General features: G+C 42.4%; 1 protein-coding gene across 2 annotated transcripts in view; it reads right to left on the bottom strand.

Moving 5' to 3' along the window:
* The window catches only part of pds5b (PDS5 cohesin associated factor B), a 135,115-nt gene that overhangs the window by 21,153 nt on the left and 87,092 nt on the right, over nucleotides 1-26,870 (bottom strand). For both annotated transcript variants that reach the window (XM_034178235.1, XM_034178236.1), the window contains exons 16-28: nucleotides 26,215-26,354; nucleotides 25,413-25,528; nucleotides 25,217-25,322; nucleotides 24,871-25,031; nucleotides 24,424-24,547; nucleotides 23,978-24,136; nucleotides 23,713-23,781; nucleotides 21,628-21,764; nucleotides 21,299-21,422; nucleotides 17,151-17,355; nucleotides 1,797-1,911; nucleotides 1,365-1,497; nucleotides 1,118-1,237 (exon numbers count right to left, since the gene is read on the bottom strand). In XM_034178235.1, coding sequence (XP_034034126.1) covers nucleotides 1,118-1,237; nucleotides 1,365-1,497; nucleotides 1,797-1,911; nucleotides 17,151-17,355; nucleotides 21,299-21,422; nucleotides 21,628-21,764; nucleotides 23,713-23,781; nucleotides 23,978-24,136; nucleotides 24,424-24,547; nucleotides 24,871-25,031; nucleotides 25,217-25,322; nucleotides 25,413-25,528; nucleotides 26,215-26,354 — 1,709 coding nt within the window. The remainder of the gene's footprint in view (nucleotides 1-1,117; nucleotides 1,238-1,364; nucleotides 1,498-1,796; nucleotides 1,912-17,150; nucleotides 17,356-21,298; nucleotides 21,423-21,627; nucleotides 21,765-23,712; nucleotides 23,782-23,977; nucleotides 24,137-24,423; nucleotides 24,548-24,870; nucleotides 25,032-25,216; nucleotides 25,323-25,412; nucleotides 25,529-26,214; nucleotides 26,355-26,870) is intronic.

Genomic DNA, 26,870 nt, shown 5'->3' with positions numbered 1-26,870 from the left:
CTTTGTGTATTTGCTCTGGTTGTCTGTCCATAATTGCTCTTTTTCTTTTGGGTTTGCTTTTTGTGCTGTCAACACACTTCTTGGAGATGGACAGAAATTAAAAATCACCATCAACATCCAAAGTGGTCCATGTGCATCCCTAACACACACAAACATTTGAACCTATCATTTACAAATTCTGAGAACATGCACTGCAATTGCTACTGTTGATACATTTAAAACAAAGAATAACATGAAAAGAAAAAAACCTTATCAAGAATAGAACTGCTTGAGAGTCTATTCAAAATACTGAACATTTTATGGAGGATAATTTTCAATTTATTTTCATTTATATAGCGCCAAATCACAACAGAGTTGCCTCAAAGCGCTTCACACAGGTAAGGTCTAACCTTACCAACCCCCAGAGCAACAGTGGTAAGGAAAAACTCCCTCTGAGGAAGAAACCTCAAGCAGAGCAGACTCAAAGGGGTGACCCTCTGCTTGGGCCATGCAACAAACATAAATTACAGAACAATTCACAGAACAGGTAAAGTTGAGGCCGCAGCCCGCTCCAATTACTAATAAATTAATTAAAAGGGTAAAAAGCATAAAACAAATCTGTACCAGTATGCTAGCCATATGAAAGGGAAAATAAGTGTGTCTTAAGTCTGGACTTGAAAATCTCCACAGAATCTGTTTTATTGATGCAGGGAGATCATTCCACAGAACAGGGGCACGATAAGAGAAAGCTCTGTGACCCGCAGACTTCTTATTCACCTTAGGGACACAAAGTAGTCCTGCACCCTGAGAACGTAAAGCCCGGGCTGGTACGTAAGGTTTAATTAGGTCAGCTAGGTAGGGAGGTGCCAGGTTAGTATAGGTTAGTAGCAGAAACTTAAAATCTGATCTCACTGGGACAGGAAGCCAGTAAAGGGATGCCAAAATGGGTGTAATGTAGTTGTACTTTCTGCTTCGTGTCAAAAGTCTGGCTGCAGCATTTTGAACCAATTGGAGACCCCTAATGCTAGACTGCGGTAAACCACAAAATAGAACAATGCAGTAGTCCAATCTAAAAGAGATAAATGCATGGATCAGGGACTTAGCATGCAGGATACTATGGTACATTTGCTGTACAAACCTTATCGGGCTTGGTAAAGAAGCGCGAGGGCAGCACAGGGTCTTTTGGAGACTCCAGGCTGTACGTGGTGCTCTTTGACATGATAATATTTATGGCTACATCACACACCGTGTAAAGCTTCTGCATTAAAAAAAAAGAAGGGGGGGGGGGGGACGACCACTGTTCAGCATGATTGTACCAACTTTGGACAATTACAATAATGTATGTGGAGCATTTATTCCTTTTATAGTGTGTGCAGGTGTAACACCTCGTTGGTTTTGGGGTCGCTGGGGGATTGCGCATCTTTTGTCTGTTTGATGTTTTCCACCATTTTCCTAATAAAGGCGTGGCTGTTATTTTCATTTTTGGCCATGATGATCTCGAGGACAAACCACAGAGCCCTAACAAGGACAACAAGCAATCCATCAGAAATACTGTTAAGAAAAGTTGCATGCGTCTCAAAAAACAAAAACAAACAAAAAAAACCCACAAAGCAGTATTTTGACACATTCTGTGCAGTCGTCTCCCAAACTTTGGTTTAAAAGTTGTTTGGATACTGCAGAAGGACATTTTTAAGCAATAATGAAACGATCAACAAGATTTAACAGTCATAACAAACTTGCATTGTAAGGTAATAAAAATGAGTAACGGGCCCCTCGTTACTCTCATATCAATAATACATTGTCCCTACACTACTTACTCCTTAATTTCTTTGAGCTGCTCGATGTCTTGTACTTTGATGTAGTCTGGGTCATGAGCCAGCAGGTGGATGGTGTAGGGCACCACATACTCCGGCAGCAGGGAGAACAACTTGTCTGTTGGTACGCACAAGGAAAATATGACATTATTATTACCACTTCAACTTTAATCCTGACTGCTGACCTATGTGCAGAGGTCCCCTTAGAAGGAAAGATGAAGGATTATTTCAGGATTTTCAATTACCTCCACCAGCGTTTAATGCTAATTAAATGCTTAATGCTAATTAAACACTAATTTTAGAGGTGCCAACTGTCAGTGATGCAATATTAAATGATGGAACATAGACATGCATAATTTCTGAGAATAATTTGAGTTCATATACTCTTCAAACAACTAGTTTTAACTTTTTACATTTATGAAACAAATATGACAACTAATTATTCAAATATTATTATTACAATATCAATAAATAAAACAAGTTTACATTACTGAAAAAGTTTTGAAATGGTGATACGCATTTATGGTTTGTACTTTAATATGTAAACCTGGACTAGTGACCATGCTTTTAAACAAAAACTGTTCCATTTTATTCATCTAAATTAATATAAAATTCTCAATGTACATGGGGAAGAAAAAAACAAACAAACAAACAAACAAAAAAAACTCTCAGAATTGTGACAATTTGGAGCCGTTTAACATGAAACCTCAAGTACATGAAAATGTAGATCAAAACTTGTTTTGCACTACATGATCTCTTTAATAATTATCTTCAAATTTCAAATTTATTAATTTATATAGTGCCAATTCACGATGAAATCGTCTCAAGGTGCTTCACACAACATAAAAAAACTGAATTAAAAATTTTAAACAATAAAAAGACAACCATAAAAGAATACAAGAATAAAAACATCATTACACTAATAAACAGGGAAAACAAATGAGTCTTTAAACATGACTTAAAAGTCTCCACAGTATCCGACTGCCGAATGTGTGCCGGGAGATCGTTCCACAGAGTTGGGGCACGGTAGGAGAAAGTTCTGTGACCAGCAGACTTTTTATTCACCCTGGGAACACATAGAAGTCCTGCACCCTGAGAATGCAGGGCCCGAGCTGGTACATAGGGCCTTACCAGGTCAGCCAGATAGGAAGGTGCAAGTAAATGAACAATTTTATAAACTAATAACAGTACTTTAAAATCTGATCTTGCAGCGACTGGAAGCCAGTGCAGGGATGCCAAAACGGGCGTAATGTGGTCAAACTTTCTGCTTTGTGTCAAAAGTCTGGCAGCAGCATTTTGAACCAGTTGAAGACCCCTAATCCTGGACTGAGGTAAACCAGAAAATAGAGCATTACAATAGTCCAATCTAGAAGAGACAAATAAATGAATCAAAGTCTCAGCATCAGCCACAGACAGGATGGGACGAATCTTCGCTATAATTCGCAAATGGAAGAAAGTAGTTCTCGTAATGTATCTAATGTGGAGATCAAAGGACAACGTAGGACCAAAAATTACTCCAAGGTTCCTCACTTTATCCGTATGATGTATAACATACAAACCTAAGCTAAGCGCCAGCTGATCAAATTGATGCCGATACCTCGCTGGACCAAGAACCATAACTTCAGTCTTATCAGAATTTAAAAGTAGGAAGTTACTAGACATCCAAATTCTTACTGATGGAAGGCAATCTTCCAAAGATTTTATGTGAATGAGATTACCAGCAGTTATTGGCATGTACAATTGAGTGTCATCAGCACAGCAATGAAAGGGAATCCCAAAGCGAGTCAGTGAGCCAGACTATTTTCACTCTCAAATCTGCTTGTTGAAAGTTAAAACCTGGGTGAAAATCTCAATGAATCAAAGCTTTCATTTTCCCACGTGAAACATACATGGCTGTGTTTCATTACCCATTGATAAGATATAAACAATTCTCCCTATGGCATACAGGCAAAAATCCACCCAGAATGCATTGTCGTCAACATCTGATGTTTTTAAATCAGCCAAAGTCTGGTCACTTTCACATGCAGCACCTGGCAACTACAACCCCTGGCAAAAATTATGGAATCACTGGCCTCGGTGGATGTTCATTCAGTTGTTTAATTTTGTACAAAAAAAAAGCAGATCACAGACATGACACAAAACTAAAGTTATTTCAAATGGCAACTTTCTGGCTTTAAGAAACACTATAAGAAATCAAGAAAAAAAAAATTGTGGCAGTCAGTAACGGTTACTTTTTTAGACCAAGCAGAGGGGAAAAAAATATGGAATCACTCGTTAGTCTGCATCTAAAAAGGAGGGATCACACCTTGGAGAGCTGTTGCACCAAGTGGACTGACATGAATCATGGCTACAACACAAGAGATGTCAATTGAAACAAAGGAGAGGATTATCAAACTCTTAAAAGAGCGTAAATCATCACGCAATGTTGCAAAAGATGTTTGTTGTTCACAGTCAGCTGTGTCTAAACTCTGGACCAAATACAAACAACATGGGAAGGTTGTTAAAGGCAAACATACTGGTAGACCAAGGAAGACATCAAAGCATCAAGACAGAAAACTTAAAGCAATATGTCACAAAAATCAAAAATGCACAACAAAACAAATGAGGAACGAATGGGAGGAAACTGGAGTCAATGTCTGTGACCGAACTGTAAGAAACTGCCTAAAGGAAATGGGATTTACATACAGAAAAGCTAAACGAAAGCCATCATTAACACCTAAACAGAAAAAAACAAGGTTACAATGGGCTAAGGAAAAGCAATCGTGGACTGTGGATGACTGGATGAAAGTCATATTCAGTGATGAATCTCGAATCTGCATTGGGTAAGGTGATGATGCTGGAACTTTTGTTTGGTGCTGTTCCAATGAGATTTATAAAGATGACTGCCTGAAGAGAACATGTAAATTTCCAGTCATTGATGATACGGGGCTGCATGTCAGGTAAAGGCACTGGGGAGATGACTGTCATTACATCATCAATAAATGCACAAGTTTACGTTGATATTTTGGACACTTTTCTTATCCCATCAATTGAAAGGATGTTTGGGGATGATGAAATCATTTTTCAAGATGATAATGTATCTTGCCATAGAGCAAAAACTGTGAAAACATTCCTTGCAAAAAGACACATAGGGTCAATGTCATGGCCTGCAAATAGTCTGGATCTTAATCCAATTGAAAATCTTTGGTGGAAGTTGAAGAAAATGGTCCATGACAAGGCTCCAACCTGCAAAGCTGATCTGGCAACAGCAATCAGAGAAAGTTGGAGCCAGATTGATGAAGAGTACTGTTTGTCACTCATTAAGTCCATGCCTCAGAGACTGCAAGCTGTTATAAAAGCCAGAGGTGGTGCAACAAAATACTAGTGATGTGTTGGAGCGTTCTTTTGTTTTTCATGATTCCATTATTTTTTCCTCAGAATTGAGTGATTCCATATTTTTTTCCCCTCTGCTTGGTCTAAAAAAGTAACCGTTACTGACTGCCACAATTTTTTTTTTCTTGATTTCTTATAGTGTTTCTTAAAGCCAGAAAGTTGCCATTTGAAATAACTTTAGTTTTGTGTCATGTCTGTGATCTGCTTTTTTTCTACAAAATTAAACAATTGAATGAACATCCTCCGAGGCCGGTGATTCCATAATTTTTGCCAGGGGTTGTATATTTTATTTCTATGTGTTCATCAGAAAGCTGCACAAGTTTATCAAATTTTGGAAGAGTATGACCATGCAGGTTTGGAGAGGAAGTGGCAGCAGCTTAGCGATCTCACTGGGACATCTGTGCCATGGATACAGGACCTTGGAACAGGTAGCAATGGTTTGTATGTGGAACTTGGAAATATTAAAGCATACAAAACTATGTGAAGCCCGAGCAGCGTTTGACAAAAGGACTATTCTTCCTGGTTGCTGTGCGCCATTTCAGGAGATGTAAAATCAGAAGGGTGTGGTTGTGCTGCAAATTATATATCTATAAGTGGCATCTGTGTGTGCACGCGCGTATAACTTTGAACACAGTGAAACAGGGAAAAGCTGACATTTGTCATCTGTTATGCTTATGTATTTTGGGTCAAGAATAAACCCTGCAAAACAGAGAGTTGATAGGACTAATATTTTTTGGAAAAATTAGCAGTATTAGCTAGCAGCAGTGAACAATGGACATTGTGCTGTTCAGGAGTTTTAAATGTTATTGTGGTTCATGTTAGTGTTTTTGTAATTCAATTGTCAGTCAGTTTAGTTGTGTCACGTTGCTGGTACCATGAGTGGGAAATGTACTGCGTTTGATGTCTTCCACCACCATCTCGGTTTGTGGGTGTGCAAAGATAGAAGCAGCAGAATGCAGAAAAGACACAAAACACTGCATGCGTGAGTGTAACTTCGATCATGGACAAACTGGGGAATGCTGACATTTGCCGTTTGGTGTGCTTGTGTATTTTGGATCAAGGATGAATGCAGCCAAAATGGAACACTGATAGGAATAATAGTTTTGGAGAAGCTACAAATATTAGCTAACGTTGCTACTTACATTTTGGACTCACACGCCATTCCAGCAGGGGGTGGTAAATCATCTACACTCAACAAAAATATAAATGCAACACTTTTGGTTTTGCTCCCATTTTGTATGAGATGAACTCAAAGATCTAAAACTTTTTCCACATACACAATATCACCATTTCCCTCAAATATTGTTAACAAACCAGTCTAAATCTGTGATAGTGAACACTTCTCCTTTGCTGAAATAATCCATCCCACCTCACAGGTGTGCCATATCAAGATGCTGATTAGACACCATGATTAGTGCACAGGTGTGCCTTAGACTGCCCACAATAAAAGGCCACTCTGAAATGTGCAGTTTTGTTTTATTGGGGGGGGATACCAGTCAGTATCTGGTGTGACCACCATTTGCCTCATGCAGTGCAACACATCTCCTTCGCACAGAGTTGATCAGGTTGTCAATTGTGGCCTGTGGAATGTTGGTCCACTCCTCTTCAATGGCTGTGCAAAGTTGCTGGATATTGGCAGGAACTGGTACACGCTGTCGTATACGCTGGTCCAGAGCATCCCAAACATGCTCAATGGGTGACATGTCCGGTGAGTATGCCGGCCATGCAAGAACTGGGACATTTTCAGCTTCCAAGAATTGTGTACAGATCCTTGCAACATGGGGCCGTGCATTATCCTGCTGCAACATGAGGTGATGTTCTTGGATGTATGGCACAACAATGGGCCTCAGGATCTCGTCACGGTATCTCTGTGCATTCAAAATGCCATCAATAAAATGCACCTGTGTTCTTCGTCCATAACAGACAACTGCCCATACCATAACCCCACCGCCACCATGGGCCACTCAATCCACAACATTGACATCAGAAAACCGCTCACCCACACGACGCCACACACGCTGTCTGCCATTTGCCCTGGACAGTGTGAACAGGGATTCATCCGTGAAGAGAACACCTCTCCAACGTACCAAACGCCAGCGAATGTGAGCATTTGCCCACTCAAGTCGGTTACGACGATGAACTGGAGTCAGGTCGAGAGCCCGATGAGGACGACGAGCATGCAGATGAGCTTCCCTGAGACGGTTTATGACAGTTTGTGCAGAAATTCTTTGGTTATGCAAACCGATTGTTTCAGCAGCTGTCCAAGTGGCTGGTCTCAGACGATCTTGGAGGTGAACATGCTGGATGTGGAGGTCCTGGGCTGGTGTGGTTACACGTGGTCTGCGGTTGTGAGGCTGGTTGGATGTACTGCCAAATTCTCTGAAACGCCTTTGGAGATGGCTTATGGTAGAGAAATGAACATTCAGTACATGAGCAACAGCTCTGGTTGACATTCCTGCTGTTAGCATGCCAATTGCACGCTCCCTCAAATCTTGCGACATCTGTGGCATTGTGCTGTGTGATAAAACTGCACCTTTCAGAGTGGCCTTTTATTGTGGGCAGTCTAAGGCACACCTGTGCACTAATCATGGTGTCTAATCAGCATCTTGATATGGCACACCTGTGAGGGATGGATTATCTCAGCAAAGAAGAAGTGCTCACTATCACAGATTTAGACTGGTTTGTGAACAATATTTGAGGGAAATGGTGATATTGTGTATGTGGAAAAAGTTTTAGATCTTTGAGTTCAACCCATACAAAATGGGAGCAAAACCAAAAGTGTTGCGTTTATATTTTTGTTGAGTATATGTATTAAACGTGTGCATGATGTAAGTTCATGATGCAAATTCAATTTAAGTACATAATATAAATGTAAATACATTAAAAATACATAGATGCACAACAAAGTGAAAACACTTATTTCCATTGTGGTCCATTTAAACATCAAACGACAAAATAGAATAATAAAATAAAACAATAACCATAACACTGATGATGATAATAATACTAATAATAAAAGCGTGTACAAGATAAGAACCTCAACAATTTATAAATACATTAAGACAGTAAATTAACAGGAAATAAAAAAGTTGAATTCTTCTAAAAACTGTTGAGGTCTAAAGTTCTAACAACATTCTGGACTCACACGCTATTCCATCCCATTCTAGAAACTTTGCATAATTTATTACGACCCCTGAAAAATGTGAGCTACCTAATTTATAAACCCTACCCAATCTAGAGGCTGTGGATCCTCACATGCAACGTGTTAGTTTATTATTTAGTATTTACAATAATGCAGGGATTTCAACACAGCCAGACAGAAGTACTGCTGACCGCAAATTCAGCAAAATAAGGAAATAATAATTGTACAATGTGATAGAGAGAACTGTGGAGCACAAAAGGCCACTGACTCAGAAAACATAAAAACAGTTCAACAATATTTCCACATCTTATCTGAACATTACTTTCAAGTGGATTACTTCTATAAAAGGATTTAACAGAAGTTCTATTTCATTCCTCCTGACTGCCAGAGGACGGTGCTTTAGCACGTGGATAACTACATGTGCACAGCACAGAGGACGAGAATATATACCAACAAAGTCACGCCATTGGATGTGACCTGGGTGACGTCACTGGTTGTCTTTATATACCAGACGCACCCAGCGCTCGCTTCTTTTCTACATTCTCGCATTCTTAGAGGTTGAGAACGCATTTAGCTGCGATTGCCGCTCTCGCTTGTAGCCTCGCAACCCACCTTCGGTTGGAGCTACGGGCACTGCACACGTCCTCCAGAGGCTGCGAGACACGGCTTCACCGTTTTTTGTATTCTTTGACTTACGCCTGTTGTGAGTACACCTTCCTAAACGCTGGGTGCGCGCCTTTGCCGCTGCACTGCTGGGTATTTTCCTCTGTGCACATTAGCTGTGTTGTTTCGATGAAAGCTGGCTATTTGTTTAGTTGTGTCACTAACCCCGTTAACTATGTGGTAGTGTGTGTATCAGAACCAGTATAGTGTGCTGTGTTGGGCTTGCCGTGAGTGTTTTCCACTCCTTGAAGTACTTCGTCTGCACTGCCGCCATTTGGCAAGTTGAACAGCTCTGCAAGCAGCTAGTGTTGTCGTCGTTGCTCTAAATGACTTAGCACTTGGGCTGTGAGTTTTTCGGCTGTGTGCATCGTGTTATTACTGTGGCTGAGCGTGTTTCACGCTCCAGGCCTTGTATTAGCTTTTACACTGTGAGTGCTTCACGCTCCGTGCCTCGTGTCGAGTCTGCGGCTGTGAGTGCTTCACGCTCCGTAGCTCGTGTCGAGTCTGCGGCTGTGAGTGCTTCACGCTCCGTGCCTCGTGTCGAGTCTGCGGCTGTGAGTGCTTCACGCTCCGTGCCTCGTGTCGAGTCTGCGGCTGTGAGTGCTTCACGCTCCGTGCCTCGTGTCGAGTCTGCGGCTGTGAGTGCTTCACGCTCCGTGCCTCGTGTCAAGTCGACGGCTGTGAGTGCTTCACGCTCCATGCCTCGTGTTATTTACACTGTGTGTGATTCACTCTTTGTCTTTCCATTTGTAACCATCAGGCCACAATGTTGACAGGGCCTTTGTTGCATGGCTGTAGTACCTGTTTGGCTCCCTTGAGCCCAGATGATGGACATATGTTTTGCCCCTCGTGTCTTGGGATCAGACACCCGAGGGAAGCCCTGACTGGCGATGCCTGCCTTAATTGTGCCAGCATGCCACTGGCAGAGAGATCTGCTAGACTTGCGGCATTGGAAAGTGGAATATCTAGTGCGACTTTGGCCTCCAGCTCCAGGAAGGAACCAAAGCGCCGTAAACGCCCACATGCAGGAGCCCCTTCTGCTAAGAAGGTTACTCATGACCATGCTTTGGCTGAAAAGATCGAAACGTTGACTTCTGAGTTTGCTCAGATTAAGTCCTTGCTTCTGAATCTACAGCCTAGGGATGCAGTGAAAGTTCCTGTTGTCCCTAATGAGGCTGATCAGACCAATGTAGTTGCTCAGCAGGAGGAAGACGTCGTGTCTATTGCTGCAACTGATTCCTTGTACATGACAAGTGATATAAACTGTGTGCAGGATGAGGATGAGAGGGGTCTTTCTCCAAGCCATTCATTAGTGGGCTCTCATACCTCTGAGGCAGAGTCCATGCCGCAAACCGGACCTGGACTATCCTTTGTCAAGCAAGCTGTTCAGTTGGCTTTATCCAGGCTTGGGGTCGACAATCCCCCTGCGGAAACCACCGCTTCAAGTGCCTTTTTCAAAGTCACTCAGAAGCCTGAGTTCAACGTTCCAGTTTCACAACCATATATTGAGGAGCTCCACCGATGTTGGGCGGACCCCAAATCATTGACCCATCTATCGCAGGACTACAGAGCCCTTAGCTCTATGTGTGATTCGGTGCAGTATGGTCTGAACTGTATGCCTGCCGTTGATAGCATTATTGCGAACCTGGTTGTGGCTCCAGCTGATGCTGCTCGGCCGGATGCCCGCTGCCCACGTCCTCAGTGTAGGGTCACTGATGACCTCCTCACCAAAAGCTATGACATAGCTGCTCGCATCGGTCACCTAGGCAACTCACTGTCCCATTTAGCCCTTGCCCTCTCAAAGTCTTTGAGGGAGGCAGAGGTTGATGATGCTACGCAAAGTCTTAGTGATGCCTCACTCCAAACCTTTGCTTATATGTCCAGAGAGCTTGGCAGACTGATGTCAACCCTTACCATCACTAGACGTCAGTTATGCCTTGCGCAGTCCCCCCCTGTCCAAATCCTGCAGAGGCACACTCCGTTCGCTGCCGGTTCTTCCAGGCCAAGTATTTGGAACTGCGGCCCAACAAACTTTGCAGCGTGCTGTTGAGGCTAGTAAATCTCGGCAACAGTTTGTTGACCTACACCGGTCTTCCAGACCTCAGCCAGTCAGACGTGCTACAGCTTTTCACTCTACATCCAGGCTTCCGCCAACTCCCAGAGCTGCATGTGCTTTTGCAGTTGAGGGCCAGCTCTCCCAGCGGCCTGCCTTTCGGAAGCCTACAGGCAGACCCCCGAGAACTGAACGGTTTCACAGAGCTTCCAGTAATCGCACCCAGAGGTCCTCAGGGATGCGAGGCAGAGGTGGTCGGGTCTGACTGCCAATGACCCATGGGTCATTTCAACCTTGTTCGAAGGTTACAGAATTCAGTTCGAATGTCGTCATCCAAAGTTCAATGGGGTGAGGATGACTGTTGTTTCCGACTCTGTGCAGTCTGCCGCCCTACAACGGGACATTTTGGAACGCCTGGAGAAGGGGGCCATAGAGCCAGTTCACAGTTCAGACCAGCTCAGGGGGTTCTATTCAATTTACTTCCTTGTTCCAAAGAAGGATGGCGGCTTTCGTCCTATCCCCGATCTCCGACGTCTGAATCATTATATCAAAGTGCTGCAGTTTCACATGTAGACGTCCTTCAAAACTATCACACCAGGAGACTGGTTCACAAGTGTCGACTTAAAAGACGCCTATTTCCATGTGCCAGTGGGGCCTCATCACAGGCAGTTTCTCCGCTTTGCTTTTGAAGGTCAGGCATACCAGTTCAGGGTGCTTCCTTTCGGCCTCTCTCTCGCCCCCTCGTACATTTACCAGATGTATGGCTGCAACACTAGCCCCACAGCAAGCTCTTGGATTAAGAATCCTACCCTACTTAGAAGATTGGCTTGTCTGCGCTCCGACTCAGGAGCAGGCGCACAACGACACAGCTTTTCTCCTGAACCATGTCTCTCATTTAGGACTCACAGTGAACTTTGCAAAGACCCTGGGGGAACGTGGACTTCATCTGCAAGGGTGTCCCTCTAGGCTCTGTCCCTTCTCGCCGAGAGGTGGTTGTTACAGATGCATCACTCAAAGGTTGGGGGGCCGTGTGGAAGCACAGGATGGTGAGGGGTGTCTGGAGTCCTCAGGAAAGACTCCAACACAAACGAGCTGGAGCTTCGCGCTGTGCAACTGGCTCTCAAGCATATCCTCCCGGCCCTGAGAGGAAGACATGTTCTTGTCTGGTCGGACAACACGTCAACAGTCTATCACATAAACCATCAGGGGGGCACCAGGTCCAATCACTCATTGGCAGAATCTCTGAAGCTTCTCTTATGGGCGTTGCCTCGCCTTCAAAGTGTCAGAGCAGTTCATCTGCCCGGCGTACAGAACAGCACAGCGGATTTACTCTCCAGACAGAAACCACCACCGGGAGAGTGGAGACTGAACCCGATTGTGGTCCAAATGATCTGGCAGAAATATGGTGTAGCGGAAGTGGACCTTTTCGCTTCAAGCACCTCGACACATTGCCCACTGTGGTACTCCCTCTTGGAACCAGACAGCCCGCTGGGGCAGGATGCATTGGCTCACCCGTGGCCGGATTGCCTCCTTTATGTCTTCCCTCCTCTCCCGATGTTGACACTGCACAGGATAGATCAGAGCAGCCACAGGGTGCTGCTGGTTGCTCCATTCTGGCCGGGGAGGATTTGGTTTCCCATGATTTACAAACTCCTCGAGGGGGAACCTTGGGCTCTCCCGGAGAGGAAGGATTTGTTGTCACAGCTACAGGGGAGGATTTGGCACCCTCACCCAGAACGCCTTCACTGTATGTGTGGCCGTTGAGGGGCCGGACTCCTTGTTAAGTTCTTGTGACCAGGCTGTTGTTCAGACTATCCTTAATTCACGTGCTGCTTCTACCAGGGCTTTGTATGACAACAGATGGAAGCTGTTTGCGCGGTGGTGTGAGAAACAAAAGTTAGACCCGGAGCGTTGCCCTGTGCCTATTCTCCTCAAATATTTACAAGAACTGCTGGAGAAAGGACTTTCTCTCACTACCTTGAAGGTTTATGTTGCTGCAATCTCTGCCCGGCACGTCTACGTTGATGGCTGGTCAGTGGGTTCACACCCCTTAGTGTGTCGTTTTTTAAAAGGTGCTCTACGTTTGCAGCCTCCAAGGCTTGCACGCGTACCTTCATGGGACCTTCCTCTAGTCCTGGAGGGTTTAAGCTTATTCCCTTTCAAACCAGTTAAAAGTGCTGATCTTAAATGGGTGTCAGTGAAGACTGCCTTTCTACTTGCACTGTCTTCGGCTAAGCGGGTGGGAGAGCTCCATGCCCTATCAGTCACTGGGGACTGTTTGCGATGGAATTCTGACGGATCTGGGGTTACGCTGTGGCCTAATCCGTCCTTTTTACCCAAGAGAATTTCAACTTTTCATGTTAACCAGCCAGTTTCCTTGGCTGTGTATGTCCCGCATTCTGCTCCAGGATTATCTGTTTCAGGTTCCCTGTGTCCTGTCCAAATGTTGAAGCAGTAAATTAGTGCAACTGCCGGGATCCGGAAAACGGACGCCCTGTTTGTGTGTTACGGTGATCACAAAAGAGGCTGTGCTGTCTCAAAGCAGCGACTCTCACATTGGGTCGTGGATGCCATTTTACAAGTATACAGGTCCAGAGGTCTTCAGCCTCCTTAGGTTACGTGCCATTCCACCAGAGGGGTTTCCACCTCCTGGGCTGCACTGAGAGGTGTCCTTTTGAGTGATATTTGTGCTGCTGCTACGTGGGCTTCGTCCTGTACCTTCGCCCGCTATTACAGACTGAATGTGGCTGCTCCTCCTGCAGTGACTTCGGTGGTGTTGTCTGCCTCCACTCCCCACTGCTGGTGCGAGGTGAGTGTGACTCTTCGTGACCTTGTTGGTATTAAGTCATCCAGGTGCTAAAGCACCGCGCTCTGGCGGTCAGAAGGAATGAAATAGAACAAGAGTTACGAATGTAACTACGGTTCTATGAATTCCGAATGACCGCCAGAGCTGCTTTTCACTCAGAGTCTTGCGAGTTCATTCCGAAAAGAAGCAAGCGCTGGGTGCGTCTGGTATATAAAGACAACCAGTGACGTCACCCAGGTCACATCCAATGGCGTGACTTTGTTGGTATATATTCTTGACCTCTGTGCTATGCACATGTAGTTATCCAGGTGCTAAAGCACCGCCCTCTGGCGGTCAGGAGAAATTAAATAGAACCGTAGTTACATTCGTAACTCTTGTTTTGGGCAGCACGAGATCTGAAGGGGGCATGGGGAGCAGTGCACCATCTGAATAGCCTCAGAGCTGATCAGAGCACTGCAAATAAAATGAAATGATTATTGATTAATGGGAACAAATTAAAAATAAAATAAAAATCTTGTCTGGCAGGAGTCCGTATTGGCCTGACAGGGGGGTAAACTCTGAATATTAAATGTGAATTGACTGTACTTAGAGTGGTTTTGCTTTTGCTGGAGGTCTGTCATCCAGAAATGCACATGCATATTTCCTCTTTGGGTGCAACCACTTTTAATTCCATACTTTTTTTGCATTTGGTCTTTAGGAACTTTCAATTAATTTGCTTGTGCCAGAATCAGACTCTGCTGCATCGGTCATTATATTTTTAAAACCAGAGCTGAGATGAACCACATCATGCAGTTTTTGTCACTATGTGTCTGCACCACTCAGGAAATCTGTGATGGAGAGCTGTGTGACATTGAAAAAACTGACATGACAATATTATTTTTGTCTGTCATATATTGCAATGTGAGAAAAACACAGAAATTTAACCCACATAACTTAAATAGCTCTATTTGGAAAGAATGACTCATTCAACAATGACTAGGATGATTTTGAAGGGCAATACATCAGCACAGACAATTTATAAAAATTAACAATTAAATTTAAAAAATTTGATTAACTCCTTTTCTATACGCAAATTATTTCCATACAACTGATGCCAATTTTGTTTCTGCAATCAATTCTGTTTTTATTTCACATGAGTTAAGAGCTTCTTTCAGGCAAATACAGAGAAATCACTGACCTTTACTTTCTGACATCTCACAATAAACACTGTAAATATACTCAACAAAAATATAAACGCAACACTTTTGGTTTTGCTCCCATTTTGTATGAGATGACCTCAAAGATCTAAAACTTTTTCCACATACACAATATCACCATTTCCCTCAAATATTGTTCACAAACCAGTCTAAATCTGTGATAGTGAGCAGTTCTCCTTTGCTGAGATAATCCATCCCACCTCACAGGTGTGCCATATCAAGATGCTGATTAGACACCATGATTAGTGCACAGGTGTGCCTTAGACTGTCCACAATAAAAGGCCACTCTGAAAGGTGCAGTTTTATCACACAGCACAATGCCACAGATGTCGCAAGATTTGAGGGAGCGTGCAATTGGCATGCTGACAGCAGGAATGTCAACCAGAGCTGTTGCTCGTGTGTTGAATGTTCATTTCTCTACCATAAGCCATCTCCAAAGGCGTTTCAGAGAATTTGGCAGTACATCCAACCAGCCTCACAACCGCAGACCACGTGTAACCACACCAGCCCAGGACCTCCACATCCAGCATGTTCACCTCCAAGATCGTCTGAGACCAGCCACTCGGACAGCTGCTGAAACAATCGGTTTGCATAACCAAAGAATTTCTGCACAAACTGTCAGAAACCGTCTCAGGGAAGCTCGTCTGCATGCTCGTCATCCTCATCGGGGTCTCGACCTGACTCCAGTTCGTCATCGTAACCGACTTGAGTGGGCAAATGCTCACATTCGCTGGCGTTTGGCACATTGGAGAGATGTTCTCTTCACGGATGAATCCCGGTTCACACTGTCCAGGGCAGATGGCAGACAGCGTGTGTGGCGTCGTGTGGGTGAGCGGTTTTCTGATGTCAGTGTTGTGGATCGAGTGGCCCATGGTGGCGGTGGGGTTATGGTATGGGTAGGCGTCTGTTATGGACGAAGAACACAGGTGCATTTTATTGATGGCAACTTCACACAGCCATTGAAGAGGAGTGGACCAACATTCCACAGGCCACAATTGACAACCTGATCAACTCTATGCAAAGGAGATGTGTTGCACTGCATGAGGCAAATGGTGGTCACACCAGATACTGACTGGTATCCCCCCCAATAAAACAAAACTGCACCTTTCAGAGTGGCCTTTTATTGTGGACAGTCTAAGGCACACCTGTGCACTAATCATGGTGTCTAATCAGCATCTTGATATGGCACACCTGTGAGGTGGGATGGATTATCTCAGCAAAGGAGAACTGCTCACTATCACAGATTTAGACTGGTTTGTGAACAATATTTGAGGGAAATGGTGATATTGTGTATGTGGAAAAAGTTTTAGATCTTTGAGTTCATCTCATACAAAATGGGAGCAAAACCAAAAAATTGACATCAAATCAAAAATTTTGTTAAGAGACAACAGAATAGAGCTGTTAACAGTATCATACTTTTGAGGTTGTTTTTGCGGGATGGGCAGTACACCTGCATCATAGTGCAACAAATCAATTGTGTAATCCTGTAAATGCCATGAGAAATCAGTTTTCACCTACCAGAGTTTTAAAAAAAGTATATGAAATGATGGAACAATTAGATGAAATAATGAAAAGAGTAATACCAGATATCCAATAATTTGGAAATCAATAATAATTTCGATAGTATTATTTAAACACAGCCATGAATATTAATAAACAAATAAATAAAAATTGAAAAATCTTTGATTCACAATTTTTGAAGGAACAGATTTGAAAATGGTTAAACTTTTGCTCAAATAAGAGACAGGTCATATACTGTAGTGCCACCAGTAACAGTCTAGTGGCACTACAGTCAAGGTCCAAAAAGTGAATAACACTGATATTAACTTTAGGTCATATCTCCAGGAACCTCCTTCCCTACAATTTAATGTTGACGGGGACAGGCAAGGAAAGAAAATTTGTGACAACTTGCAGTTAAGTTGGTGGGGTTATTATTGTTATTTTTTTTGGCTTTGTTGCTCCAACACATTTCCATTCTTTGTGAGACCCAAAGTTGTCACCAACGTCTATGAAATATAGTTATAAACCTACTAACAAGCCCACAGATGTAGAGGAATATCTCAACAAGGCTGTAATAACAGAAACAAAAGCAATATATTCAGGTTTTCTTTTCTTTTCTTTTTACCACTGAGGGCAGCGTGCTGTTTAAGGTACTCCCGGCGTATGTTGACGTTCTTCACCAAGCACTGGCGAGCATGAGCCCTCCTCTCCTTGACAGGGTCCTTGGCACACAAAGCAAATACTGCCATGTACTCCAGTGGCAGACGCAGGCGGCACAAACCACGGTGGAGCTTCTGGGAGAAACACTGACGCACTTGATAGCACTCATCCTGAGAGGGAAGAGGAAAACAGAGAGGACATGGATCATTAGATACAAGCGATACTATGAGAGGCCACCAGAATATTTTAAAATGAGAACCTTCAGGGCTAAAAGACGCAGTAATCCAAGATCATCATGCAGCGCTCCAACACATTCACATTTTGTGACTGATTCTCCAACTAGACATTATTTGTTTCCTAACAAGCACATAAATGGCTGAGTTGCTGTAAAAGGGCTGGTGGACAGTGTTTGACTTTTCTTTGGGTTCATTCACAGCTTCTCCTGCTACTGGAGCAGCACGCCAAAGGCTGCACTGCATGTGGGCGCCATTTTGACTTGATGTGTACAGGCGGCTGCACACCTTCTTTGTTCACCAGCGCACTGGGAAAGTGTTACATGCAGTACCAGAATGTGAGCAGAGACACAGTCCAGAGTCTAAACACACAGTTATGAGCTCGTTAAAAAAATATGTGAAGAAATTCATAAATGATTCTGTCACACTTTTTCATCTGGTACAGATGCTTTAAGCACTTTACAATGAGGCCAACACACACACACACACACACACACACACACACACACACACACACACACACACACACACACACACACACACACACACACACACACACGGGTACTGGCAAGCACAGTGTTCAACTGCACCCCGGGAGCAACTTGGGGATCAAGGAGCTTGTTCAAAAGGACCTTAATAATTTATGATTTTGAAATTAAACCTATGACTCTGGTCACAAGCCAACTTTAGGTGACTACTTCCTCACGTATTTCTTCAAATTTGGCGTAAACACTGTGTGCCTTCATTTACTTGGTTATTTTGTCATATTTCAAGGCAGTCACCTGACTGCTGCCAAAAATTCAAGCAATCAGATTCTTTCTCTGTGCAGCAAAAACGAGATGATCTTGAGAGCGGGAGGGCTGCCCATTATCTCTTCAAAAAAGCCTTTGAGTTACCCATATTTCTATTCTCTGTTGGTCAAATGTGACAATGACGTGCAGCAGCACAGTTGTGAAAACCAGCCCCAACACAAGCAGGAAGAAAGCATGAATGAGGCAAGGTCATCAACCAATGTGGCTCTATCCATGTTATGCCTTGGCACACTGCATAAATCATGTGGCACATTTTTACATGCCATTAAACATGAACTCTTGAGAGTACAAAGTATTCAGCATTTCAAAAAAAAAAAAAAAAACACCCTCATCCCCCAACACATCTAATAAAGTCCTTCATAATTACCATGTAGCTGTATTCAGGGCTGTGGCGATGCTCCTGCTGCACAAAGTGTTGCAGAGGTTTTGAATGGCTGAACATAGAACTGGTGCCAATGTGCACAACTTACAGTGAGTTGCAAAAGTATTCAGCCCATTGGTATTTCACGCATTTTAATTTGTTCAGGGTTTTATTAAAAAGAAGACCTGAAAGTTCAGCTACAATTTGCCAGAAGGTACATCTGAGATGTAAGCCTAGATTTAATGTTTTGGTGAAAGAAACCCCTCCTCTGTACCACTTCATCAAGACACTGTATAACTGGGGATATAAAATGCAAAACATGCACAATTCCTCCAATCACAACCTCAGAAGCCTGTAACATCTTCAGGGTTGTCTGAGTGTCTTGATGGCTTTCCTCACTTTCCTCTTGCACAGTCACTCAGTTTTTGAGAACTGTCTACTCCACACAGATTTACCATAGAGTGTTATACTGTTTGCACTTCTTCATAACTGATGTAAATAAAGTTCAGGACATATTCAGTGACTTGGAAATGTTCATGTATCCATCCCCTGACTTTTCTGAAGAAAACTGGCAATTAAACTGATTACTTACAGGTATTATACCAAAAGGGCTGACCACTTATGCAATCCATCATCTTGGCTTTTATATTTTAATTAATATATATTAAGTTGTAGAGATTTACTTTCAGTAGATAATTTTAGAAATTTTTATATTGAGAAGCCTGATTTAATTTTTGTATTTGAAATGCCATAAACAAATTACAATGCGTGAATTACCAAGTGCCTCACAGCACACTCACTTTGTTAACAAACAAGTCATGTTACGGCTCGGCAAAAACACTACAGCCTCTTATGGAGAGTGCCAGATAATGCACAGAATATTTCATACACTATTTATGAATGGTATGCTTTGGTATTTCTTACCATCCATTTTTTTAATACACATGGTTGCATTACTGTATTATGTGTACTTTTAATGTTACACAAAACAGTTACTTGCAATGCCCAGGATAAATATGCAAATGAAAATCCAACAAAATCATGATTTATGTGGAAATGCAGTTTGCCAGGATGTGAATGGTGCCAGTGAGTTTGATCAGCATCCAACACTTTGATCTGAGTGAGTTCACCAAGTGTTCAACCTGTTTTCAGCAGAGTGGTGTCAAACTCGCATCTTCTGTGTGAGAGGGAGAAATGAACTACACATTCCTCACAGCAAAATTCTAAATCTCTCCAAGAAATGCAAGCTTATTTCCCAGTCATAGTTCTGTGTTGGGTTTTCAGTCTTGAATGATTAATGTAAGGCAACCCATGGCTGCACTGTGGATGCTACCAGTTATGGTACAGCAGACAAACATTTGTCATAGCGTTAAAATCAGTTATTTTATCTTGTTTTATGTCCTGTGATGTATAAAGACACCTTTAGGTTGCCATAGTTATTTAGCCCTCTGGGGTCCGAGGGCATTTTTTGGACAGTTCACTCGCCTGGCATAAATGTTTTGTTATTGCTGGTAACAGCTCTCCCTGCATCCCACAATCAAGTTTTATGTGTCTTTTTTTCAGGACAACCTGTACTTTCAGACTATATATACTATAGTTGTGTTTTACAAGTGTAATAAAGGTTTATAATCAGAAATAAGAAAGGAAAAAGTAAATTGGAAAATAATTTTCCCCACACATTTATTCAAAACACACAGCAAACTATAATAAACAACTGTTTTGACACTTTATAAAGGTAATTTGGGCTCTTGTGTGAAAGACTGTGCAACAAAAAGGTTCAAACAATAAATACAAATGCACATTTTGAACAATATCTACAAAATGGTCTGTGTGTTTTGTGTGTCTTCATCTCAAAGCAATTTCTGTCTGCTATTACACAAAGGTCACATCACAAACTTCTACTTCTACTGAGTTTTGGAGTGTTCTGTCCTACTCTGAAATCAGCTTTGACACTTTGGCCCACTGACACTCTGAGGAGCAGCCTCTGCCCCCTCGCTCCATTGATATGGTAAACAGTGCTTTACGCCGGAGCGAGAGAGCTTGTCAGAGACTTATTGAATAACATTCACAAGTAATGAGGAGTGGAGCATCTCTAAAACTCACACACTCTGTGTTTGATCATGTGAGATTGTCACCAGAGGCCCTCCCTCTGCTCACTTTCACTGATCACTGTGCGTAATGGCGGAGGGCGCACTGGAGCCAGCAGACAGGGGGCTATTCAAACGGGCCAACTAGTAACACATCACTGCTAAAAAATGATCTTTGGTTTATCATGTGAGGTAAATCTGCCCTACAAATGGATTTTGAAAAACCATGCGACGGTGAACCAATTCCGATTGGACACTCACATTGCGCACGTCATCACACAATTTCTATGAAGAGTACAAAGATGGCCGACGGCTGGCTCAAAAGTTTTGCAGAGTTAACTTTTCAGCAAAAAAAGGAAGTTTCTATCTCATATCATTAAAAAGTTATTTATAATTTAGTAAAGCTTGGTCTCAGCCGTCGTATACAACGGCCTCGGCCCCAGAGGGTTAAAGTAAGAAAGGCCCATTTAAAGTGGAGGTAAGAATGTGTTTCAAAGAAAATATTTATTTGCACTACATCAATTTAAAAACATAAAATCTAAACATATCTAAAGCTAAAAACACACACAAGAATCTGAGGAGAAGCTTTACACAGCAGCAGGAAACATGAACTTTCTTACGTTGATGACGAGCGCACAGAGCTGATATTGCTCCAGAGTGATGATCTCGTGGTAACAGGGCTCCTGTGCCAGTTTCAACAGTGCACACGCTGCTGCCAGCCGAAGTCTTGACATGTCAGGTTTACTGAAGATCAAAAAGGGAGGCAGAAGAGAAAACAAGATTACTTTTCATATCTAACAATGTTCATGATTAAATTTAACATGCCCCAGGAACCATAAAACCTACTAAGCACTTCACTGAAAGATACATCATTATAATCAGTAAACAAATTGTTGCCTGAGCAACTGAAGATGGTTTTTCTTAAAGAAGCATAAGGTTTGTGTGTTACCCCATCCGGCCCTGCTCGGTTAGGTCTCCGTCACTGTGCAGGATAGCAGTCAGCATCCTTAATGTGGAGTTGCCCGACTTGCTCTGATTGTTCTTCACTCCAAGTAACCACCTCACCATCAGCTTAATGCCCTGGATCTAAAACAAAGAGTTATCAACAATCTAATGCAAAGAAAATGTGTTTCCAGTCGGACCTCCTTCTCGGACGGACTGACTCCTCAGCGACCAGACTGAACAGCTTTCTTCTATTTAACACAAGATTGTAATCATCCTTTTTATTTTAGTTACCTGTGCATTAAACCCTCATCACATTTAGTACGAATGAGCATGAACCAAGCCGAATCAGGCAGAATGTAAAAAAATACCAGGATTCGTGCCACATCTGGCAGGGATAAGAATTGCAGAGGACAGCCGTCCGAAGACCCAGACTGCGCTCCAACCTGCCCCGACTGATTCGTGCATGTGCCATGCGCAAGAGCCTCCAAATGCAGTACAAATGTTGGTGGAAACCATTAGGAATACTGAGATGGCTGTCAAAATGCAGTGAGAATATGATGAATGCATGTACTGTAAATGAAGTGGTAAATGATCTCCTGCTCGCTATGGATTGGGACACCACCTCAGTTCTGTTACTGTTAGATCTTAGCACTGTGTTTGATACAGTGAATCATCGTGCACTACTTGATAGGTTGGAGAATCACGTTGGGATTGCCCTTTTATGGTTGATTTCCTACCTAACCAGTCACTCTCACTGTGTCCTATACAATAACGTCATTTCAAACCTTGTTCCGATGAACTATGGGGTTCCACAGGGATCTGTCTTAGGCCCCCTGCTTTTCTTCCTTTATATAACAGCCCTTGGGCATACATTGCAACATCATGGGGTTACTTTTCACTACCATGCTGATGATACTCAGTTGTAGATGCCGGTAAGTGCTGGTAATCTCATGCACATCAAGACTTCAGAGGATTGCCTTCCTTCAGTGAAAAGCTGAATGTCTAGCAATTTCTTTCTTTTAAATTCAGAAAAGACTGAAATGATGGTCTTTGGTCCAGTGAGACATCGACATCAGTTTGACCAGATAATGCTTAACTTAGACTCGTCCCTAAGGTAAAAAAAAAAAAGTCAGAAGGCCACAGAGCCTTCTCTCATTATGCACCTGCCTTCTAGAATGATATCCCTGCAGAGATTCCGTAGAGACATTAGAGTCCAGACTAAAAATGTATCTATTCCCCCTCTTGTATGGCTAGCATACCGGTGTAGTACGGAACTATGCTTTCTCTCCTTTTAATTCATATTATTAGCAACGGGTCTCTGTCTCTTCTGTTTGTAAAGAAATTCGTGTACCACCTGTAAAATCCTTCTAACTGTTAGAATGGCCTTTGCAGTGGCTCACCCTTCTGGGTCTGATCGGCTTGAGATTTCTTCCTCATTATCACAAAAGGGAGTTTTTCCTTACCACTGCCTCCAGTGTGCTTGCTCAGGGGGGTTGGTAAGGTTAGACCTTACTCATGTGAAGCGCCTTGAGGCAGCTTTGCTGTGATTTGGTGCTTTACAAATAAAATAAATTGATTTTTCAGCACTCCCTATTATGTTTTACCTCCTTACTACAAATAATTTTGCCACACACACACACACACCCCAGTGAATATCCCATTTTGTGCCAAGTTGACATCTTTTAAGACACAGTGACAACATGCCACGCTCAATAAATGGCAATTAAATGTTGCCATTTAGTGGTGAGCCTGCAGCACTAAACACAGGGTCCAGTGTGTGTGTGTGTGTGTGTGTATATATATATATATATATATATATATGACAATTCAAAGCACTTGTCAATGGAGCCGTTCTTAGGATATTGATATTTAAGAACCAACCAGTTAAGCTACTTTTGAGAGAGTTAGAAACAATAACAGAAGATTCATAATTAGCATAAAATGTCTTGTTTTGACATAAAACACACAAGAAAAAAAGTCATAAAATTAATATAACATTATGTTAGGTGTTAAAGTTCAGTTTTTAAAAATGTTTTACAGAGAACAGACTTGTTGACAACAGACAGGATTTACAATTTTCTCCACTGACCTTGGCAAAAGTCTCTGGGGACACCTCCTCATCAGGAAGCCAGAGTTTGGTTGTCTTCTTACCTGGGACCTTACAAAATAGAAATATCACTAAGCCTCAGTTATTTTTCATCAGACAACCACACAAGAAGCAAAAACACTGAACCTGAGAATGGCAATTAAACAATTTAGAGGAAACTGTTTGTACTTGGTTTATTAATGAATAAAATGAGATAAAGATGTAGATTATGTAGATTTGGATGCAAGTCTGGTATTTAAGAGTATACCCTGTCGTTCATGAGCAGATCCTTTACTATGAAGTTGGCGACTAAAGATTTCAGCGGTGCAGCAAACTGCTCTGGAGCCAGCTGAGCCAAGTGCCCGAGGGTGGTTAAAGGAGTGATCAGCTGCTCCAGGTTAGCAGGGTCCAGGCCTTTGAGCAGAGGCTGAAGGAAACACAAAGTCAGCGCAAGAAAAACAAATACTAAATTGAATTTTTTTTTTTTTCCTTTTTCTGACTCATACATCTAATAAACTATTCAGTTTTACAGGTCTATGTGTGTGTATAACCTTTTGTGTAAGGAAATTTTAAAATTCAAAACACACCTGTTTGGTTTTTTTTTTGTCTGTTTTTTACTTGCCCATTTGCTGTGATAAAGGTCATTAACACAGATCCACAGTGTATTATTAAATCTTTCCGTTTAAGACATCTAACTAATGAGCTGTGACTGACCTCAAATATTTGGGCGAAATGTGTCTCTCTATTGCTGAACATGGCGTTGATGCAGTGGATAGCATATTTGGCCTGACGAGGGGGGCCTCGCTTGGCTTTGGCCTGCAGTACCGGCAGCAAGACACTAGGGGGAGAAGTAAGCAGAACACAAACATCAAGAGGCATCCTCTGAAATCTGCAGGAGTGCTGCCTACATTAGGCCAGTGATTCTCATCTTCCTTGTTGGGACCCCAAATTTTTAATTCAGGCCACGTATGTCTACTCTAGCTGATTCAGGTGTGTTCAGAGAAGGGAGACTTTTTGGAGACCACACTTCTTGCTTATAGGTGTGAGAATTAACTCTAAAAATAATCTCATCAATAATAATTGCTTTGTTTCCAAATAAACAAAGTGATTAAATGTTATGGTGTAGGGTAGAAAATGAGCAAATCAAACAATGAGACATACGATTTAATGTGAGGGAAGCTCTCTTCCATTTTGCTGCCTGTGTTTTTGAAGATCTGCAGCGCAGCCTCTGCCACTTTCTCATCATCCATCTTTAGACAGCCAAGCAAAGACTCAAATGTCTCTGCAGAGTGGAATGACACTGGGTGTGTGAATGACAACACCTGTGTGGTACAAACATACACAGGTAATCAAAGTGACAGCTGATATCAGCATTCAAATTATAGGAAAACAAAACTCAAACTATTAAAATAACATGACAAGTGTTCATGTCATTATTATTTTTATTAATAGCACTTTCAAGCTATGTAAAAGGGAGCCCAGCTTTCATTTTTTCTGTTGGTTTTACCTTGAGTAGTTCCAGCCCTGCTCTAATGGCCTCTTCAGTGGGAACACCTTCCTCATCATCATCCGCTGTTCCGTCTATAGATTTATTCACCTGTTTGATCAGGGCACTGAGGTACAGATGTGGGAGAAAACCGGGGTTGAATAATATATAATAGCTGAAGCGAGCTATGTGTGGTCTCTGTGAGTATACAGAGTACCTGATGGACTCGGTGTCGATGTGAACAGGCGCAATTCTCTCCAGCAGAAATTTGACCATTTCTAGGAAAGGATTGCTGGGCTGTTTAGGGCTGCCAAGCTTTTTAGTGATGTCTCTCTGAAGTGGAGGGAGGATATACAATAATAATGGAATGTGCAGAAAGGTTAGTCTTATTTTCTCTACATCTACATTGTGCACATCAAGCCTCGCTTCAAAGCAATTGCAGTTTATCACAAAAATGAGCACTTCATCAGATTACACTCCTAAGAGGTTGGTATACAATTTGGATATACTTAAGTGAAAACTGGCTAGTTTATAGTATCAAACAAAATTTAACTAGAGCACAGCTGCAATGCAAAACCCATAATGTATTACATAATACATGTACACTGTGTATTTCAAGTAATCAACTCATATGGCTGTAAGTGAGGAGCTCAAAATTGGATATAAGCAGATGTACAATTAAAATGGAACAGGGCCAGCTTTGAGGTGACATTGCTTCAGTTTAAGGACAAACGTTTTGAACTGCCTGGATCACAGGGGTGCACACAGGCCTTTGTATGGATGTCTATGTGCAGACCAATTTGTTACAACATTACACACGTGTGTACAAGTGTCTACCCATTGCATAGGGAGGAGTATGCATCTCCCCATTTGCTTATATGCCAGTGTCCACTATGGGGCTGTCAAAACACTGCAACACAGACTCCAAAGTCATGCAAACGCCAAACTACCTCTATGTGCAGAACATATGCCACAAAACCCTGAGGGGACTCCAACTGATCACATAAAGCAATGCTCACCACACAGACTTCAGCCTGCTTGCAGGAGCAGCTGGGGCTGACCAAGGTTTCCAACTGATCTCTGATCCTCTCATCATCCTCCAGGACCTGAGCAAGCTTCTTCACAAAGTCCTGAGCCTTGCCTGGGTCTGGTAGGTTTCCTACAAACACAATTGAAGCCAATAACTACAACAGATCTCACGAGGTGTTTTTCAAAGCACAGAGCAACTAAGTATGTGTGAATGAGGCCCAGACTACAGGAATATCTGAATCTACAATGAACTTTGGGATAATGATAGCAGGAGGTGGTAAAATCACAAGTCAGAATTTCAATACATCCACTTGGGGAATGATTCACAATATTAATACGAGCATTTTGGCATCAAAATTAATCCTATATCTTGAAAATAACCCCCCCACCCCTTGAATGTAACAAAGTATGGTCTATTTTCAATTATCTGGCTATTCCGCTATGTGTAAAGTTTGTCCATGCTCTTCAAAAACTTTATAAACAATTCTTTCACAAAGGTTTTATTTCAGTAACACTGTGTGAATAACAGAACTTAGGAGGAGGCCATGCTCTTCAAAAACATAAACCATTGTCAAAGTTTTTATTTCAGTCACACTGTGTGAATAACAGAACTTAGGAGGAGGCCATGCTCTTCAAAAACTTTAAA

This window comes from Thalassophryne amazonica, chromosome 9 (assembly GCF_902500255.1).
Source record: "Thalassophryne amazonica chromosome 9, fThaAma1.1, whole genome shotgun sequence".
In the NCBI taxonomy this organism is placed as follows: Eukaryota; Metazoa; Chordata; class Actinopteri; order Batrachoidiformes; family Batrachoididae; genus Thalassophryne; species Thalassophryne amazonica.
Note: the sequence above shows the minus strand (reverse complement) of the source record. Positions and strands in the feature narration are given on the sequence as shown.